At 38.3% G+C, this 22,000-nt stretch overlaps 1 protein-coding gene across 3 annotated transcripts in view; it reads left to right on the forward strand.

Annotated features, from left to right (window-relative positions):
- The window catches only part of EXD2 (exonuclease 3'-5' domain containing 2), a 47,199-nt gene extending 25,774 nt beyond the window's left edge, over positions 1-21,425 (forward strand). For 2 of the 3 annotated variants that reach the window (XM_063091523.1, XM_063091526.1), the window contains 6 exons: positions 2,717-2,843; positions 13,256-13,587; positions 14,575-14,681; positions 14,932-15,067; positions 16,338-16,694; positions 19,424-21,425. In XM_063091523.1, coding sequence (XP_062947593.1) covers positions 2,717-2,843; positions 13,256-13,587; positions 14,575-14,681; positions 14,932-15,067; positions 16,338-16,694; positions 19,424-19,640 — 1,276 coding nt within the window. In that variant the 3' untranslated portion in view covers positions 19,641-21,425. The remainder of the gene's footprint in view (positions 1-2,716; positions 2,844-13,255; positions 13,588-14,574; positions 14,682-14,931; positions 15,068-16,337; positions 16,695-19,423) is intronic. The other variant, XM_063091524.1, reaches the window with a different exon arrangement.
- Positions 21,426-22,000: the final 575 nt, after the last annotated feature.

Consider the following 22,000-nt stretch of genomic DNA (forward strand, 5'->3'; position numbering starts at 1 on the left):
AATAAGATGAAATTTTATTTTAGTTGTTAGTTTGACTTATATAAATAAAACTCTTATAAATGAAGTATCAATTTTTTAAAGTATTTCCATTAAAATATTGTTGTAAAAATTAAGTCTGTAAAAGTATTTGGAGTATAATAGCAAAAGCTGCATTTCATCAGACCCTCCTTCCTTCAGTACCACCTCCCCAGAGGTGCCCACTGTTGCTCTGTGCTGTTAAAGGTGGTGTGTATAGAAGCTAAAAGTTGACTCAGGAGCAGACTGCATGTTTGGAGTCCTAGCGCTGCCACATACTAGCTGTGTGACCTTTGGTAAGGTACTATATCTTTCTGTTCCTCGGTTTCCTCATCTGTAAAGTAGAGATAATAATGTTCCTATAGGGGGCTGGCCAGTTAGCTGAATTGGTTAGAGCATGGTGCTGATAACACCAAAGTCCGGCATTCGATCTTTGTACCAGCCAGTCACCGCCCCACAAAAAAGAAAAAGTAATGTTCTCACCTCATATGATTGGTGTGAGTATTAAATGAATTAAACTATGTAAAGAACCTATAAATAGTGTTTGACATTTAGAGAGTGCTGTGCAAATGTGAACTGTTACTGTCATCATCATTGTTATTGTCACTGCCACCTGCAGCACCATCATCATCTGATTGATTTGTCTTTCCAGATCTTTTTCTATGAATTTACAGTCATCTCTATCTTTATATATATATATACATATATACATATATATGTATGTATATATGTATGTATATATATAAATTGAAGGTGCATTGAATTCTCTGGCTAAATGCAGAATGGCTGAGTGTCAACATAAGAATTTGGCCAAAGCTAAATATTACCATGAATTTCTCTGGAAATAGGGATGCTTTTATCAGGCCTTTCCTTTTTTAATAAAACTTTATTAAAATTTTAAAAATCATTCTTGTTTTATTATTGAACATTTGAGTAACGAAATTAGAAAATGTTGACATTATAATGCAAGAAATTTGACATTACAGTGCAGGAATTATATTTAAGCGCTATTAGCTATTAGATCACTCCTGCTGTTTGCCATAAGTAGTTGTACTTTCAATTGCCTTGGACGTCAGTCAGATGAAACTGTCTTTCAACTGGGAAGAGAAGGATTTTTGGAGGGGGTAGTACTGTCATCTTTTCTTTGATACTCTTTAGGTTTTTTATTACATATTAAACAAAGATGATTACTATGTGAGTTTGGAATCTTTCCTGTTGAAACTTTGAAGTGGCAAAGATGTCATTTTGTTTTAATTTATCCTCAAGAAATGTGAAACCTTCCCAAATATGACCTTTTTTTTTTTACAACCCCCCCAAATATGACCTTTTTTAAAAAAGAGTAAGTGGAATTAAATAATTGAAAATTAAATATTGTCCTTCAATGCAGGTAATGATTTCAAGAAATATGGACTGTCCATGCTTGGAAAACCATACAGCTGTTAAAAAGAATGAAATACGAACATTTATACTTACTGCCATGGAAGGAGGTCCATGGTACATCAAGTGAATAGAGCAAGTTACAGAATAAAAAAGAAAACAGTTACCAAAAAACTACATTTCTTCCTACTTCTACTTACATGTTTATTTGTGTATAGAAGAAGTCTGGAGGGGTCACTTACGCTGTTAAGAGTGGTTCTTCCTGAGGAATGGAAGTTTGGATGGAAGACTTTCCCTTTTCACCCACTGTACTTCTCTATTGTTTGAATTTTTAATAACAAGCATTCATCACTTTTGTAATTTTTAATAGGACAAAAGAAAATTTTATGTGTTCCCCGAATCCTTAATTTTCATTAATTGAACCCAAGACCTTATGTATTTTACCTAAATATGTCTGGACCTTTTTGTGCTTTTTAGTCTGTGCTGCCTTTTGGGGGCAATGAGATCCATCTGCTTGTTTTGTAAGGAAAGAGTTCTTTTTCTTTATTATGATGATGATTTTGTGTGCTATAGTACCTGAGGGAACACTGCATATTGTAACACTGACATGAACTTCACCTCCAAGCTGCCTGCTCTACAACTTCTAGACTCCCACTCAGTAGCCAAGAAATCAGCTCTGCTGTTGTAGACCCACATGCTCTTAATATCACATTTATCTCTTGATTGGAGTCTCCAGTCTTTGGACAAATTAATTTTTTTGCCACATTGCAGCAATTTAAATCAGGAAGTGTTTGAAGAGCAGAAAGAATAAGTTATTATTACTGGTTTCATTGTCCAGTGCTTTAACCTCCTCAATAAAAATAGCCTTACCATTTTTCAAATTTGAGAAGTAATGCACAAACACTACTGATGGTCATTTAAGTTGCTTACAATTCTTTCCTGCTATAAATAGTGCTGCAGTGAAGATCCTTTTATGCATACTTGTCCTTAGGATAAATTCCTAGAAGTGGAATTGCTGGATCAGAGAATTTTCATGTTCAAATTTTTCATAGCTATTTATTAAACTGTTTTTCATAAAGGTTGTAAAAATATACAGTTTATAAATTTTAGATGAGACTGCCTAATTTTTCATGCTCCGCTGATACTAGATCTAGTTATTTAAAAAATTTTTTACAATCTAATAGATAAATTATCTATCATTTTCTTTAGTGTCTACTGAGATTGAGCATCTGTCATCTCTATTGGCCATTTATACATCATTTTTAATATTTCTCTTCATGTCATTTGCCCATTTTTGATACATGATTTTATTTATTTCTTGTAGAAACAATTTGCTCTGTAATGGGCTTAGCCTGAAATCACTCGCTGAGGCTGTTTTGAACTTTCCCCTTGACAAGTCCCTTCTACTTCGTTGCAGCAACTGGGATGCTGAGCATCTTACAGAGGATCAGGTACTTCTTATCAGAATATTGAAGAATGGAAGAGTCATTGCTTCTGAAGTATAGTTGTTTTTATTTTTTTATTTTTATTTTTTGTGACCGGTAAGGGTATCGCAACCCTTGGCTTGGTGTGGCTCGCACCGCACTCAGCCAGTGAGCGCACCGGCCATTCCTATGTAGGATCTGAACCCGCGGTGGGAGCGCCGCACTCTCCTGAGTGAGCCACGGGGTCAGCCCTGTTTTTTAAATTCTAATTCTCAAATTTGATATAAGTATTGGGTGGAGATGCCTTCTAATAGACTCACTGTCTGGTGATACTCAAGATAACTGGTCTCCAATGTATATGCCACTTAAATGAAAGAGTAAGAGTCCTGTTATATTTTATTTTGGGGGGCATTTATTACATGCCAGGCATTTCAGAAAATGTAATTTATTTTTATCAATACCAATGTACAATTTTAAAAAGTATAGCATTCTAAGACTTATAAGAAACAGTAAGTAGTTCCATGCCTTACCTCTCCCTGTTCCTTCTTCTCAGAGGCAGCCGCTTTCACTTCTTTCTGGTAGTTACCATTATATTTTTAAATTATATGCATACATTACTCTTTCTTATTTGTATATATTATCTTTTGACTTCTTACTGTGGAAAATATGATTTAGTACTCTTGCAATTCTCTTACTCCCAGACAAATACTTATTCCCTTCCCCACCCTCCCAATATAGGTGAGTCATCATTTTTATCAGGTTAATATCCAGTATTTATGTTGGCATTATTTATAGCTGAGTCACACAGTAAACTGCAATTATATGTTTTTTCTTATACAACTTTTTGTTTTCCTAGGAATAATAATTTGTATTTTTGTTTGCTTAGTGTTCCATATACCTATGAATTGTTTCAACCCCAGACTCTTTACTGGAACTATAGATCTCCTCTTACGTGGTTCAGGCACATCAAGTAACTGATTCGTTTCATTTTCTCTTGGAGCCATCCCTCTTGAAGACCTCTGTCATCCTGCTCCTTTCAGGACCGATTGCACTCCAGGCCTGCTGCCCAGCTCTTACCCAGCATTTACCATCAGCATGGGAATTCCTTCACCTCTCTTCTATACTAGATCCACTGTATTCTAAATTCCATGTCTTTTTCCTTTCTTGTTTTGGTGGAGTACATTCATAATAGCCTCTTGAGAAAGGGAGCATGGAATTAATTTATGACATTCTGCATGTCTGAAAAGCTAGTTGGTTTGCCTCTCTCTTAACCTATAGTTTGGCTGAGTATAGCATTTTAGGTTGGAAATAATTTTCCTTCAGAGCTTTGAAGGCAGTGCTCCTTGTCTTCTAGCTACCAGTGTTGATGTTGAGTATGTGACTTGTTTTTCTTTCTGGAAGATGTTCTCTTTATCCACAGTTTTTAAAAATTTAGATTGGTAAACGTGAGTGTGGGCCATTCATTGTATTAGAATTCAGTGGACTCTTTTAGTCTGGAAGCTCATGTCTTTCAGTTCAGGGAATTATTTTCAAATTATTTCTTTGAAAATTTCCTTGCGTCCTTTTTGTTTCTAGAATTCATATTTTGTAGACATTGGACCCCCTGAATCGATCCTCTGATTTTCTTAGAAATATATTTTCTCTCCTATTTTCCATCTCTGTCTTTTTTATTTTACCTTCTGGGAAATTTTTTCAAGTTTATTTTCCAGTTTTGAATTTAAAATTATTCCTTCTGGGCCGGCCCGTGGCTCACTCGGGAGAGTGCGGTGCTGATAACACCAAGGCCCCGGGTTCGGATCCCATATACGGATGGCCGGTTCGCTCACTGGCTGAGCGTGGTGCTCACAACACCAAGTCAAGGGTTAAGATCCCCTTACCGGTCATCTTTTAAAAAAAAAAAAAAAAAATTATTCCTTCTGTTTTTTTAAGTTATAAGAGATCCTTGATCTCTGAATAATCACTTTTAAAATAACTTTCCATTTTTGTTTAATGGATGTAATATCTTCTTTTAGTGTATTAAGGATTACAGAAGTCTTCTGCTTCCTTCATTGCCTCTTCTTCCTCTGAATTGTTTATTTTAAATGTTTGTTTTGGTCTTTGTCTTTCAAATCAAAGGTTTTTCTCAAATGTTTAGATCCTTGGCTGTTCATTTATATTTTAAAAAGAGACATTAAAAAGCTGATTGGATCCATCAACCGATGAATGGGTAAATAAAATATGTTACAGGTTGAGCATTCCTAATCTGAAAATTTGAAATACGAAATGTTCCCAAATCTAAAACTTTTTGAGCACCAACATGACACTGAAAGGAGATGCCCATTGGAAAATTTCAGATTTTGGTTTTCAAATTAGGGAGGCTTAACCAATTAAGTATCTGCAAATACTCCAACATCCAAAAAAAATTTGAAATCTGAATTGCTTCTGGTCCCAAGCATTTTTAAAAATTTTAATTTTATTTATTTAAGATTTTTAATTTTAATTTTAATTTTTAAAATTTTTATTGAGGGGCCAGCCCGTGGCTCACTCGGGAGAGTGTGGTGCTGATAACGCCAAGGCCACGGGTTCGGATCCCATATAGGTATGGCCGGTTAGCTCACTGGCTGAGCATGGTGCTAACAACACCAAGTCAAGGGTTAAGATCCCCTTACTGGTCATCTTTTAAAAAAAAAAAAAAAAAAAAAAATTTTTATTGAATCATTTTTGATTATACGTATTTTGGGGGTTCAATGTTGACATATGTTGATCAAATCAGTATTATAGCATATGTATTGTTACAAATCATACATACTTATTCTTTATGCCCCTTCTCCAATGTCTCACTATCCCCCCTTGGTCCCCCCTCCCACCTCTATTTACACTAGATTTCTTCTCTCCTTCTGAAAGATTAATGGTTACTCTGTTAATTTGTTGCCTACATTATCTGTCCAGTGCTGAGAGGTGTGTTCAGGTCCCCCAGTATTATCGTAGAGCAGATGCTTCTTCAGTCACTCTGGAATGAGCTTTGTGGAGAGACACGTCCTCTTCTTTTCTTTGGTCTCTGCTGGTGACTCTCCTTGTGTCTGCACTCCAGTGGCTGGCAGACTATCTGCACGGTGGTTGTGGCAGCTAGCCACTTTTGCGGCAGCCATGTGGTCCCATTTTGGATAAGGGATACTCAACCTGTATAGCCATACAGTGGAATATTATTTAGCAATAAAATATACAAGCTACAACATGAATGAATCTTGAAAGCATTATGCTTAGTGAGAAAAGCCAGTCATAAAAGATCACATATTATATGATTCCATTTATGTGAAATGTCCACAGTGGGTAAATCCATAGAGAGAGAAAGTAGGTTAGTGGTTGCCTAGGGCAGGAGGAATTGGGGGATGATTGCTAAGGATATAAGGCTTCTTTTCAGGATGATGAAAATGTTCTAAAGTTGATTTTTGTGATGATTGCACAACTCTGTAAAAATACTAAAAATCTTTGAGATGTACAATTTGAATGAATTATATGGTACATGAATTGTATCTCAGTAAAGCTGTTGCATTACAAAAAGTTGATTGGAAGTGGCATTTATATGCTATGTGTGATTCTTGATCAGGGATCCTGAATCTTGGAACATCTGTAAAAGACATTTTTGAGACAATTGTAGAATTGGAATAGAACTGTATGTTAGCTAATATTCTTGTTTTATATCAGTGTTAAAGTTCTTGGGTATTGTGATTATGTAGGAGAGTGTCCTTGTTCTAAGGAGATACGACTGAAATATTTAGAGGTGAAGTATCATAATAGCTGTAATTTAACTTTGAAATGCATTCAGCCAAAACAAAAGTGTGGTGTGTTTGTGTGTGTGTGCGTGTACATGTATACATACGTATATATACACTTTTTTTTTTTTTTTTTTTTGGTGGCTGGCCAGTACAGAGATCAAACCCTGGACCTTGTTGCTATCAGCACCATGCTCTAACCAACTGAGCTAACTGGCCACCCAAAAGTGTGGTATATATTATAAAGAGATAAAGCAAATATTGACAATTATGAATGTCAATTGTCATTATTACTCTTTTAACTTTTCTGTAAGTTTGAAAACTTTCCAAATAAAAAGCTGAGGAGAAAAAGTTAACTGCCACCATAATATGTATATATATTTTGTGTGTGTGTGGCTGGCCAGTTTGGGGATCTGAACCTGTGACCTTTGTGTTATAAGGCTGTGCTTTAACCAACTGAGCTAACCGACCAGCCCAACTGCCACCAAATTTGAAACCAAATTTGTGATCCATATTATTGCCATGAGAATTCAGAATTTCCAAAGATCTTTTTCATTTTTTATTTTAATAATTTTTATTGTTTTTATTCTAATTATAAACATAATATTTAACAAGATTTTAGAAAATACAGAAAATAATATTTAAATTTGATGTTTGAAAAAGTGCTAATAAGGCTGGCTGGTTAGTTAGCCCAGTTTGTTTGAGTGTGGTGCTGATACTACCAAGGTCCAGGGTTCAATCCCTATACTGGCCAGCCAAAAAAACCACAAAAAGTGCTAATAAATGAATTCAGTAAGTTGTAGGATATAAAATCACAAATTCCATTTACAATTTAAAATGCAATTCCATTTACAATAGCTATCAAAAAAAAAAGATACCTAGGAATAAACAATAAACTTAACTGAGGAGATGAAAAATCTCTACACTGAAAGCTATAAAACACTGTTGAAGAAATTGAAGAGGATACAAATAAATGGAAAGACATCTCATGTTCATGGATTGGAAGAATTAATATTGTTAAAATGGCCATACTACCCAGAGCACTCTGTAGATTTAATGCAATCTCTATCAAAATGCCAGTGACATTCTTCACAGAAATAGAAAAAACAATCCTAAAATTCATAAGGAACCACAGAAGACCCCAAATAGCCAAAGCAATCCTGATCAAAATAGAACAAAGCTGGGGGCATCACACTACCTGACTTTAAAAGATACTATAAAGCTATAGTAACCAAAATAGCATGGTACTGGCATAAAAACAGACACATGGACGAATGGAACTGAATAGAGAACCCATAACTAAATCCATGTAGTGCTACCGACAATTGATTTTTTTTTTCAATACTGAAAATTTTATTAAGCAGAAATTTACAGAGATCTCAGTATGTCCTGACCTCAGTGCAAGAGGCAAATGTTCATATATGGGTAAAAAAGGAGATCCTGATTTAAAGGAACTGCATGTGTGGTTTTTCCCCAAAATATTATACCCTATCTTTTCTTAACCGAAGGAGTCTCATCATCATTTAATCATTTCTTGATGAACTATAACCATTAACTATTATGCTATGTATCAGTGCAGTCAGTCTGCTTTTTGATTTTGAGGTCACCACTCTGATTTTCACTGCTCAATAACTGCCCAATAGCTTTCTGTTTTTTTTTTTTTTTCCCAATTCTAATTTATCATGGGCTAAGAACTGGAGACCTAAGCTTATTACATGTGCATATTAAACAAGGCCCAATAAATTTATGAGGGAGGTATTTGAATTGGTAAATATCATCCATTGGTTTTATACATCATTTTCACTTACGTTAACTTATATAATATTTATAAAAACTATAGATAAGTATTAGATATTTTATGCTATTACAGAAAAACAAGATTTGGAAAAATGAAATAACTTACTAAGTGTTACCTAGCTATACAATTATAGAGAAAAGGGTCAAACCCGATTCTTCTTATCCCAAATTGACTCTAAGGAGTTTGTTCTGACAATAGATTTTCAACAAAGTTGCCAAGAATATAAATTGGGCAAAGGACAGCCTCTTCAATAAACAGTGCTGGGAAAACTGGATATGCATATTTAGAGGAATTAAACTAGACCCCTGTCTCTTACCATATGAGGATACTTCAAAAAGTTCATGGAAAAGTAGAATTGAAAGATAATATGAATCTTTCCATGAACTTTTTGAAGTACCCTTGTATACCAAAATCAACTCAAAATGGATTAAAGATTTAAATGTATGACCTGGAACTATAAAACTACTAGAAGAAAACATAAAGGAAACACCTCAAGACATTGGTCTGGGCAAAAATTTTGTGACAAAAACTTCTAAAGCATAGGCAACAAAAGCAAAAATATACAAATGGGACTGCATCAAACAAAAGCTTTTTTGCACAGCAGAAGGAACAGTCAACACAGTGAAAAGGCAGCCTGCAGAATGGGGGAAAATATTTGCAAACTATTCATCTGACAAGGGATTAAAATTCAGAATATATAAGGAACTTAAAAGCAAAAAAAAAAAGAAAGAAACATTAAAAATGGGCAAATGACCTGAGTAGACATTTCTCAAAAGAAGACATAAAAATGGTCAACAGGTATATAAAAATATACTCAACAGTACTAATCATCAGGGAAATGCATAATGAGATATCTCAGCTCAGTTAGAATGGCTATTACGAAAATGACAAAAAAATAACATGGTGGTGAGGATGCAGAGAAAAGGGAACCCTTACAAACTGTTGGTAGGAATGTAAATTAAAACAGCCATTATAGAAAACAGTATGGAGATTCCTCAAAAAACTAGAAATAGAACTACCATATGATCGGGTAATCCTACTATTGGGTATTTATCCAAAAGAAAGGAAATTAGTATACCAAAGAGGTATCTGCACTCCCATGCCTATTGCAGCACTATTCACAATAGCCAAGATACGGAATCAACCTAGGTGTTCATTGACAGATGACTGGATAAAATGTGTTATATACACAATGGAATACTTGACCATAAAAATGGATGAAATCCTGTCATTTGTGGCAACATGGATGAGCCTGGAAGACATCATCTTAAGTGAAATGTCAGACACAGAAGGATAAATATCACATGTTCTCATTCATATGTGGGAGCTTAAAAAAAAAATAGTTATAGAAGTGGAGAGTAGAATTGTGGTTACTAGAGGCTGGGAAAGGTAGGGGGAGCGGGGATAGGGAGAGGTTGGTTAATGAATACAGATTACAGCTAGACAGGAAAAGTAAGTTGTAGTGGTGTACAGTAGTGATAGGTGTCTATAATTAACAATAATTTATTGTATTTTTTCAAATGGCTAGAAGAGAGGAGCTCAAATGCTCTCACCACAAAGAAATGATAAATTTTTGTGATGATAGATGTGCTAATTACCCTGATTTGATCATCACACATTGTATGCATGTATTGAAATATAACTCTATAACCCATAAATATGTACAATTATTACATGTCAATTAAAAAAAAAAAGCCAGAAGAGAACTTTTAAAATATTTTCGCCATGAAAAAATAAGTGCATAAGGTAATGGATATGCTAACCACCCTGATTTAAACACTATGTAGTATATACATGTATCGAAACATCAGATTGTACTCCATAAATATGTACAATTATGTGTCAGTTTAAAAATAAAATTTTTTTAAATGTATTGAGAGCACAGCACATATGGCCTGTGGATTTTGGACTAGAGAGCTTCATTGTAACTATGGATTACAGTCAAATGCCAGTTACTGTAAGTCTTTTCATTCAAGGTACTTAGCCTCTCCAGAGATGAATCTTCTGGTCTTCTACCTAAGAGGTATAAGCCCTGCTGCCCATATTCTGGTAGCTGAGTGGGGAAAAGGTGTTGGTGGTCAAGGAATATGGTTCTAGGAATCAGATTATCTGTTTGTTTTCTATAGCAATTTCTGATTTACTGTGACCCTGAGTAAGTTGTTACTTTGTGCCTTTGTACCTTTCCTTTTGTGTGTGTGTGTGTGTGTTAACAGTTTTATTGAGATGTAATTTATGTGTAATAGAATTTACCCGTTTAAAGTATACCAAACAATGGATTTTAGTATATTTAGAGTGGTGCAATCATCACCACAATCTAATTTTAGAACATTTTCATCACCTGCAAAAAAGAAACCCCATACCCATTAGCAGTAACATCCCATTCTTATCCCGATATCCCAGCCCTACGCCACCACCAATCTGCTTTCTGTTTCTGTAGATTTTCCTATTCTGGACATTTCATCTAAGTGGAGTCATACAATAGGTGGTCTTTCGTGATTGTTTTTTTTCATTTATCATTTTTTTTGTGTGATTTACCCATGTTATAGCATTTATTAATACTTCATTTCTTTTTATTGCTAAATAAAACTCCATTGTATGGATGTACAACATTTTGTTTATTCATTCATCAATTGATGGAGAGTTGGGTTGCTTCCACTTTTTGGCTATTAAGGATAATGCCACTATAAACATCTGGGTATGAATTTTTGTATGGATGTATATTTTCTTCTCTCTCAGATATATAGCTAAGAGTGGAATTGCTGGGTTATATGGTAACTTTCTGTTTAACTGAGGAACTGCCAAACTACTTTCCAAAGTTGCTGCACCATTTTATATTCCCACAAGCAATATATGAGTGTTCCAATTTTCCACATCCTCCCCAACACTTGTGTTGTCAGTCTTTTTGATTAGAGCCATCCTAGTGGGTGTGAAGTGATATTTCATTATGGTTTTGATTTACATTTTCCTAGTGGCTAATGATGCTGAGCATCTTTCCATGTGCTTATAGGCCATTTGTATATCTCTGGAGAAATGTCTATTCAGATCCTTTGCCCATATTTTAATTGGGTCATTTGTCTTTTTATTGTTGAGTTCTAAAAGATCTTTATATATTCTGGATACTAGTCCCTTATGAGATATATATTTTCTCCCATTCTGCAGTTTGTCTTTTCACTTTTTTTTTTTTTTTTTAAAGATGACCAGTAAGGGGATCTTAACCCTTGACTTGGTGTTGTCAGCACCACACTCTCCCAAGTGAGCTAACTGGCCATCCCTATATAGGGATCCAAACCCTTGGCCTTGGTGTTATCAGCACCTCACTCTCCCAAGTAAGCCATGGGCCAGCCTGTCTTTTCACTTTCTTGATGGAGTCATTTGAAGCACAAAAGTTTTTAATTTTTTTTTTTTTTTTTTTTTTTTTTTTAAAAAGATGACCAGTAAGGGGATCTCAACCCTTGGCTTGGTGTTGTCAGCACCACGCTCAGCCAGTGAGCAAACTGGCCATCCCTATATAGGATCCGAACCCGTGGCCTTGGTGTTATCAGCACCGCACTCTACCGAGTGAGCCACGGGCCGGCCCAAAAGTTTTTAATTTTGATGAGCTCCAGTTATCTATTTTTTCTTTTATTGCTTATGCTTTTGATGTCATATCCAAGAAATCATTGCCTAAGCCAAAGTCATGAAAATTTACCCTAAGAGTCTTCTAGTTTTAACTCCTGCATTTAGGTCTATGATTCATTTTGAGTTAATTTTTGTGTGTCATGTGAGGTAGGGGTCCTGATTCATTCTTTTGCTTGTGGACATCTGGTTGTCCCAGCACTATCTTGTTGAAAGTACTTTTGTTTCTATATCATTTGAAAATTATGTGTTAAGAAGCACTTTGAGGCTCACTTGGGAGAGTGTGGTGCTGATAATACCAAGGCCACAGGTTTGGATCCCTATACAGGGATGGCTGGTTAGCTGACTTGGAAGAATGTAGTGCTGACAACACCAAATCAAAGAGTTAAGATCCCCTTACCGGTCATCTTTTAAAAAATAAAAAAATAAAAAGCACACTGAACTCTTCAAGTTCAAGCAAACTCTTTTCCTGTGGGAGACCATCTGCTGATATATATGTTGATTGCTGGATCTAGGTGGAAAATTTTATCCAAATTTGTTTATTCTAAAACCTAAAAAATCCTTGCTAATAGAATTATTTACCTGGCTTGGTTATTAAAGGTGAATTAAAGGAATTTTAAAGTCCTTACAGCCCTTTGTTGGGAAAAGCTATTGGTTTTAGTTTTGACTATTTTTGTTTATGACCAGCTTGCCTGTTACCAGTTGCTTGGGAGAATGACTTAACATTATTAAATAAACAAATTCCAGAAATGCGCCCTGTGACTTTTGATTTGAGGCCTGTGTTTGAAACCCATTTGTTTTTCTTGTTTTTAACATTTTATTAATAGATATGGCTGGTCATTTCTGATTGCAGTCACATAGATCTCTTAATGAGTTATGGTTTCAGCTATTCTAGAAGTGAATTTCATATATAATTGTCAGACCTTTGTCTCCCTCCCCCAAACTTGAGAACAATCTGTCCAGCAGTTTGTAGCAGATAGAAAGAAACTTCACTAATTTATGTGGATTAGGATTTTCCAACATTCAGAGTAAGTCATTATTTTAGCTCTTTCAGTTAAAAACAGGGAACACGAGAGTTCATTATATTATTCAATTTACTTTTGTATAGTTTGAAATTTTTCATAATAAAAAGTTTTAAAGGACTACATGGTATCTAGGTTATTGCACATTTTGATTAGGATCCGAAAAGTTGTTTATATCTTTGTGATTGACTTTGAAGTTGCTCTTTCTGGTTTGCCTTCCAGATTCCACTGATCTCTGACTTTTTTCTTCAGGTAATTTATGCTGCCAGGGATGCCCAGATTTCAGTGGCTCTCTTTCTCCATCTTCTTGGATACCCTTTCTCTAGGAATTCACCTGTACAAAAAAACGATGACCACATTGGCTGGAGAAAAGTCTTGGAGAAATGCCAGGATGTGGTAGACATCCCATTCCGAAGCAAAGGAATTAGCAGATTGGGAGAAGAGGTTAATGGGGAAGAAACAGAATCTCAGCAGAAGCCAAGAAATAAGAAGTCTAAGGTTGATGGACCGGTGTCAGGCAACCATGAAGGGAGAGACCCCAGAAGACATAAAAGAAAGCCCTTGGGGGTGGGCTATTCTGCCAGGTAACTGAGTTGTTCCCTGGCTAGTAAAATCAGTGTCCCAGCCTCCAGTAAAGAGTGTGATGCTTCCCCTAGGGTCTGGGAAGGAGGTTTGTGGTAAGGTAGCAGAGGTTCTCCAGGGGTTAATTTTACCCTTCCTATCCTTCGGGGACATTTGGACTACCCTTCGTTTTATTTGTGTATTTATCTCCTTTCCCCCTTCTTTTACTTTTTAATTTTTCAACAAGTGGAGTGGAAATGAGGAGAGCTTAGCTTTGTCACTGATGAGGCCTTAGACCTGTAACTTCTCCAGCTGTAAATGAGGGTATAATTATTATTCCTTGCTCGTTTCAGGATAACTCTGAAAATGAATAACATGACGTGCCTCATATTTTTCAGGAAAAATGCATAATCTGATTTTTTGTTCATTTAGTATTTAATTATTTAGAATGATATCCAGCTCTAAGCTAATGTTATTCTCTAGCCAATGGGGATTTTCCTGTACAATTTATACTTCTATTTTAGGAGGATGAATAATATGTACTTTGGAAGCAGAAGTTTTGTCTCTGTAGGAAAGGGCCTTTAGGAATTGGATGATTAAATTGAAGGAAGTATTGCATGTGAGCTAAAATAAATCCACATGGCTCTCATTACTTTAGCTTGAACTTCTAAAATTTTAATTTACTTTGTTTAATCCAATGATTTGGCAGTTTTCTTTTTGCTTTGTTCCTGTTTGTATTCACAGCAGAGCTATGTAAACACCATCTAACTCACTCCTTAATGCCCCAGTCCAGTAAGTATAGAAATTATAGGCATAAACTGATTCATTTTTAGTTCTGTTTCCTAGCCCAAAGCAGATGGAGGATTAAACATGGATTCTTGCCCTGTTTGTTTCTTCCATAATTGGTATATTTGACCCTAGAGTTGAGAATAGTTTGAGTCACTCAGAAGACTGATACCTTGACCAACAGTTAGCTTTCAGTTTGAGATTTATCTCTCCCTTCCCTGCAGAAAATCACCTCTTTATGATAACTGCTTTCTCCATGCTCCTGATGGACAGCCCCTCTGCACTTGTGATCGAAGAAAAGCTCAGTGGTACCTGGACAAAGGCATTGGAGGTGAGAGATTCAACTGTCATAGTTTATCTATTGCATATGGGTAATGGCAGGTGTGGGGAGTGAGATAAGTAGGAGGGATGGATAGAAGAAGGCAGAGAGACCTTGAGACAGGTGAGACTGGATAGTTACAACCCACAAATAGTGTTCTCTGCCAGGACACAGCAGAGAACAGTTAAGGTGGAGCTTCTTCCAGGGGTTGGGGTGGGGAGGTAAGGGGATCAGTCAAACACTAATGCTTCTTTTCTCTAAGAATTGGTGAGTGAAGAGCCTTTTGTGGTCAAACTACAGTTTGAACCCGCAGGAAGACCTGAATCCCCAGGAGACTATTACTTGATGGTTAAAGAGAATCTGTGTGTAGTGTGTGGCAAGAGAGACTCCTACATTCGGTAAGTGTGATGTTGGGCTACCTTGATTGTCTGCCTCGGATGGAAATTGCCTTTGTAGTAGCCACATGCTGAACTTTCAGAGGCCTTGGTTGAGTCTGTCCGCTTTTGCTGAGAAGCTTGTCCCTAGGGGGCACTACAGTTTCCCCAAGAGCTTCAACACTTTGCCTGGCCTTGCAATAGTGGTCCCTACCCACTCTTGAGCCAGTTCTTAGTTTCTGGAATTCAACACTATTCTCAGTAACAGTCCGCTATGGAGAGAGCAGTTGTGTTTTGCTCATGGAGGACTAAAGACCAATTCTGTCAGCAGATGTGTCCTCATAATCCTTCCTTGAGTGGCTCACAAGCTGTCTGATCCTTGGTACTGTTGATGGGGTGTCCGTATGACCTGAAGGCTGCTCTGGGCTATAATACTATTTCATATCAGGGTCCCCACACAGAGAAGGAGAGGCTGCCTACTAGGCCTGAGTGCCCAGACACTTGGGCTTGCTCCCTGGCTTCTGTGGAGGAGTTCACTTTCCTCCTTTCACCCCCTCAAAGTGAGGCAAGTAGTTGTTTCTACCAGGAGTTTTTCCTGAGAGCTTAGTTCTTAGAAAATTATGGTTGACCTTGGTAAATTAGGGAAATAAAGTCAGGGTAGGGAATTCCTCAGATGAAGGAAATTGGCTTTTTCAGGTCACCAGGCTTCTTCAAAGATTGTTTTCCAGACGTCAAAGGTCATTACAGTATCTTTTCATTTCTCCGAGACTTTTCCTTCTGGGAGCACACTTTCTCAAAGGTTGTTCTTTTTTTTTTTTTTTTCCTGACCGGTAAGGGGATAGCAACCCTTGGCATGGTGTGGTCTGCACCACACTCAGCCAGTGAGTGCACCGGCCATCCCTATATAGCATCCGAACCTGCGGCCTCAGTGCTACCAGTGCCGCACTCCCCGAGTGAGCCACGGGGCCGGCCCCTCAAAGGTTGTTCTTAACCTCACCCTATCCTGGCCTCTGTTAAAGCCTGACAGCAGTAGTCTGTACATACTTCAGGAGAGAGGAACCTAAGGCACTCATAGGTGGGTAAGGCAGGCAGGTAGGTAGGAACTTAAGGCACAGGTAGGGCTGAGAGTGGAACAGGTAGTATTGTCTTTATGTAATCTCTGTTGGGTTATGGTGCCTAAGCTTTCTCAGTCATGTTTATGCACAGATTAGAATCCCAGTAGCCCACCTGTAGCTTCATGTGTACTCCATGTCATATGCTAATGAGCACTGCTTTCTGGGTTGGTGTGCTCCAGGAAGAATGTGATTCCACATGAGTACCGGAAGCACTTTCCCATTGAGATGAAGGACCACAACTCCCATGATGTGCTGCTGCTCTGCACATCCTGCCATGCCATCTCCAACTACTATGACAAGCATTTGAAGCAGCAGCTGGCCAAGGAGTTCCAGGCCCCCTTTGGCTCTGAGGAGGGCTTGCGCCTGCTGGAAGATCCTGAGCGCCGGCAGGTGCGTTCTGGGGCCAGGGCCCTGCTCAACGCAGAGAGCCTGCCTGCTGATCGAAAGGAAGAGCTGCTGCAAGCACTCAGAGAATTTTATAACACAGACACGGTCACAGATGAGATGCTGCAGGAAGCTGCCAGCCTAGAAACCAGGTAAAATGTCCAGTTCTGGTCAAAGAAGGGATTGGGGAATAACCCACTGACATTAACCCTCACTAGTTCATGAGAATGCATGCCAGGGAGAGGACATTGCCACTTAGGTACAGTGCCTAGCCTTACATCTAGCCCATTAAGTGTCTAATGGTGGAAGATGCCGTGGGAGTGGGCTAAAACTCTCTATTTGAGAATTTCCTTTCCTTAAGAGACTTGCCTTTTGTGAGGTGTCTATCCTTGACCTCTTAAGGTCATATACATACATCCAGTCATTTTCATGATTAGCCTGACAGTTCAAATGCTGTGGAGTTGTGTCTTATACATTCTGTGCAGAGGGAAATCCTAAAATTAGTATGTTAGATGAAAATAATAGTGCAATAATACGCTCAAATCTCTAAAGTTGCCCAGGAAGTACAGTATATATGGTTTTGTGTCTCTGATCTTATTTAGGTCTATGAGAATTGCAGCCAGTGGGTGCATGTTTCCTGTCTCACCTGTGCTCCAGGGTGACTGGTCCAGTGAATGGAATGCTGGGCAGAATTACCATTACTATTTAAGTTACTTTTCTCTTTTTTCTTCCTTCCTTGCATTCTCCCTCTTTCCCTTTCAGTACATATTTGAATTCATATGACGTAACTCAGTGTTCCTAAATAGGAAGTTTATGGTCCTGAGAAAGGATGGACGCATAGCTCAGACGATGAGAACTCTGGGCTACCGTGCATAGTTTTGCTTCCCAACTGTCACTTTTTCAACAGTACTGGGGGTTGAAGTAATTGAACTGATAAGTTCACAAAACCCTGATAGTAATGCTGGTTTGAACTGATAAGTTCACAAAACCCTGATAGTAATGCTGGTTTCCTATAGTGGTTTTGTTATCAATTTGAAAAAACAAAAATTTTCAGTGTTTACATGAAGTGGAATAAACTATGCCCATTGCCAAAACACAAAAAAAACAAACAAAAAAACACCCCACTTTAATTATAGCAGCAAATATTTACTTATTTATTTTCAAAACCAAAAATGTTTCACTCATGCTACTAATCCTCATAGATATTGCAAATATTTATTGAACAGATATTTATATAACCTTTTTCTCCCTCTGCTGGTATAGGGATCCGAACCCTTGTCCTTGGTGTTATCAACACCATGCTCTAACCAACTGAGCTAACCGGCCAGCCTCAGATATTTATAGATATACTGTAACTTGCAGCACCAAGCTAATAAACGTTACATAAATTTCCTTGATTATTTCTTATAACAACCTAATGAGGTAGAGTTTAGATTTGTATCCCCATAACTATTCTGTGAGGTTGTAGAATAGATGTTATTTTCTAAGTTTTATATTAGGTATCCTGAGGTTAAAGTTAAGTAACTTGGCAAGTCATATTACAAATTAGTGAAACTGGCTTCTTTAACCAACTCCCAAATGTATTTCCTAAGACAGCTAAACCTCCCCTTTCAGCCACAAGCTTTTCTAACAAATTCATCTTGCTGAATTGGACAGCTGGATGCTAGATTTGGGACTGAAAAGAACAGCAGTTTGGAGATAGGCAAGTTAGTGGGAAGCTCATGAGCTAAGTAATAAAATGTCTGCAAATACCCAGAGGGTACTAACACTGTGAGACTAGTGAGACTGGTGGAGGTCTTGCGAGGGAGCATTGAGACTGGGGTGTGGATGTAGGGAGAGGAAGGTCTGTGGGGGCAGAGTGCTTCCTTGAGAGAGGTCATTTTTATTCACAGGAGGAAGAAGTACTGTTCACATGGTATCAGAGCAGTTTTTAAGGCCTTTCTGCTTAATTAGTAAGGAGTCAAGGATTCATTTTCGTATTCAGTAGCACCATTTATTTGCTCAATTGAGCAACTGTGGTAGCATTATAGCAGAAACACTTCTCATTGATCTGGTTTGGCATTCTTTTCATGAGAAAGAAGACAGTAAAGAAATGTGCTACCCTGTATTTTACAGTCAGATATTACACTGTGTTATGAAAAACTGGAACATGTGGGCTAATTTAATAGCCTCATATAAATACCGAGTATGGCTCAGAATGAATAACTTAAAAGAAGGGTGAGCTGGTCACTGAGTAACCTTGGAATTAGGTGTTTTTTTTATTTTTTGTTTTTGTTTTCTTTTTCTGGCTGGCAGTACAGGGATTGAACCCTTGACCTTGGTGTTTTCAGCACCAACACTGTAACCAACCAAGTTAACCAACTAGCCTAACCTTGGAATAAGTGAAAGAACAACATTCTTCATCCATCATTAGCCAGATGGTAGGGCCCCTGTAGTGGGGGCTGAGCGTTATACAGTGGCTTTTCCACAAAGTATACCTCAAAGCTCCCAAATGCCTTTTGTTGGATTGTGAGCCATATGTCCAAACTATAAAAAAAACCAGAGACGAGAAAGAGGATGTTTGTTTTTGTTTGTTTGTTTTTTTGTCTTATTCGTGACCGGCACTCAGCCAGTGAGTGCACCGGCCATTCCTATATAGGACCCGAACCCGCGGCGGGAGTGTCGCCGCACTCCCAGTGCCGCCGCACTCCCAGTGCCGCACTCTCCTGAGTCTGCCACGGGCTCGGCCCAGAAAGAGGATGTTTTGCAAACATTAAAGTAACCAACACTTTAGGAGTCTAGCAACCTCCACTTATATCCTTGGCCTACAGCATTTGAAGCTGTCTGTGAGACTGTCCTGTGCTTGTTTCCCTCAGACCCTGTGTACTTCATGTCTTGGCAGGATTTCCAATGAAAACTATGTTCCTCACGGGCTGAAGGTGGTGCAGTGTCACACGCAGGGTGGGCTGCATTCCCTCATGCAGCTGGAGAGCCGCTGGCGTCAGCACTTCCTGGACTCCATGCAGCCCAAGCATCTGCCCCAGCAATGGTCAGTGGACCACAACCATCAGAAGCTGCTCCGGAAATATGGGGAAGACCTTCCCATCAAGCTATTGTGATAGTTACTTTCTTCCCAGGTTAGGACAGATGGGCAGCTGGAGCCAAGGTTGAAAAGTCACCACCTCCTGTTTTAATACATCATTAATTGTCAAAGCCTAGGTGACACAACTCAGAGTACTAACCTGTACTAATCCCAGGATGTTTCTGGTGAAGCAAGGCTATTGTTTTAAAGGAAGCTTATGGTTTTGAATCTTAATTGGCTAGGGTCAGTATTCTTTTTTCCTCCCTTTTATTTTTGTGGACAAGAGAGACCTTGGCCTTTATTTTTACTCTCCCCCTTCTGCTTTCCCTGTGCAGAGGGAAGATGAAGAATTCTCCCTGAAGTGACTTGTCAAGACTCTCAGAAAAAAATTTTAATACATTTCTTCCTCATCCAGTATGTTGGTTTATCTCTAACAGGGGCTGTCCAGAATGTCAATCCTGTCCAGTCAGGAAGGGAGAAGAAGTTCTTTCAGAGGTTGGAGAAGTGAACAAGAAGTCAGATTCATTTTCCCAATTCAACATCATGATTGTAATTTCTTTGGCTTAATGCTGTCCCATAACTTATTTGGTTGGGATGCATCTCATCTAGGTTGTTTCAGTTTATTTCACATACTTGAAAATGGTCCCCTTTACCCATCGAGGACCAAAGCAACAACTTCCTGCCATGTGCTTCCACCCTAACACTGGGGAAATCCTTTTCTGGAAATAAGCCTCTAACCTGGGTGGGGCAGAGAGAGCCATAAACACCATCTCCCAACAGAACTTTGGTTGTTTGCTCAGATTTTTCCTTCCTCCTGTCTGTTGCCTGCTTGTTGTCTCCTCCTGCCCAGAACTGTGAGGTTTTTTACCTTAATCCCTTTCGGAGGAGAAGATGATCTTTTCTCAGACTCAATATCAGCTCCTGTGAAGGTTAATTCTAGGTGTTAACTTGGTTAGATGAAGGAATGCTGAGAAACCTGGTAAAGCTATCTTTTTAGGTGTGTCCATGAAGGTGTTTCCAGCAGAGATTAGTATGAGAGTCTGAGTGGACTGGGTAGGAAAGACCCACCCTTGATGTGGGTGGGAGCCATCCAATTTGCTGGGTGTCCAGAGAGAACAAAAGATAGAGGGAAAAGGTGAAGCTCTCTCTGTCTGCTGGAGCTAGGATGCACTCTTCTGTTCATGGACATCAGAGCTTGCAACTCTTCAGCTTTGGGTTCCAGGACTTACACCAAGGACACCATCAGCTTCCCTAGTTTTGAGGCCTTTGGACTTGGCCTGAGCTACACTACCAGCATCCAGTTTATAGATGGCTTATCGTGGGACTTTTCTTCACAATTGTGTGAGCTAATTCCCCTAATAAATCCCTCTCGTATAATTATAACACATCCTATTGATTCTGTCTCTCTGGAGAACCCTGAATAATTCAGCTCCCTTCAGTGTATCATGAGATTTGCAGCACTGACTTCATTTAAGCACTTAGTTCACTCCCAGAGTCATTTGGTCAGGTTGCACTGTGAGGACTTCTCCATCTCCTCTGAAGCCTGGGAGACCGAGATTAATTAATACATAGATGTCCACAAGGGTGGGGTTTCATCTTTCAAAATGTAAGACCACCACTTTGAGTATGAGATCAACTTCTTAGTGATTAGTATTTTTTCTAAAGTATTAGGAAAACTTTCTTATTTTACAAGATCTTAACAAGCTTAAAGAAGAATTTTATGGTCAGAATTCAACAAGAACTCTACTTTGGAATTGTGCCCAAGTTGGTGATGGTTGTTCTAACATTGATAAATAAAACTTCTAAGCACAAGGCTCACTGATCGTGTATGTAAAACTTTTCTTCATAACTTTATAAAATTGGTAAGTATCCTTAGGGGAGGAGGTATTTTTGTTGTAGATCCCTGCCCCGCGGCAGTACTGTGGTATGTGTGCATGGATATACCACACACAGTGCACCCTATGATGGCCATCTCCAGCAACCCACAAACCCATGGGCATATCCTGTGTTTTGCGCCCCTTCATTCCCATTTGTCCTCAAACAGGCATTTCTGGGATCTAAACCAGAAGTCCTTGAAAACAAATAGTACCAGCCACTTTGGGGAATGTATGCTCAATGTATTAGGTTATTATGGGTCTTGTGCCCCTGGCTGTGTTATGTTACCCGGGAGTGGAAGACAGCCTGGTACTTGGCCATGGTGGTAGTCTGGTTTACCACAAGATGGCACTCATACATTTGTTTTTGTATGCATTCATGAGAAATAAGTGACTTACACATGGTTGCTGAACATGATTCATGACTTATGTTTCAGAATTTGCATAGCAGATTTTGAGTCATTTTGATAGCTTTACAAGGGAGTCTTTTTCCTCTGAAACAAGAGAGTAGAGCTCTTTCTTT

Source organism: Cynocephalus volans, chromosome 3, assembly GCF_027409185.1.
Source record: "Cynocephalus volans isolate mCynVol1 chromosome 3, mCynVol1.pri, whole genome shotgun sequence".
In the NCBI taxonomy this organism is placed as follows: Eukaryota; Metazoa; Chordata; class Mammalia; order Dermoptera; family Cynocephalidae; genus Cynocephalus; species Cynocephalus volans.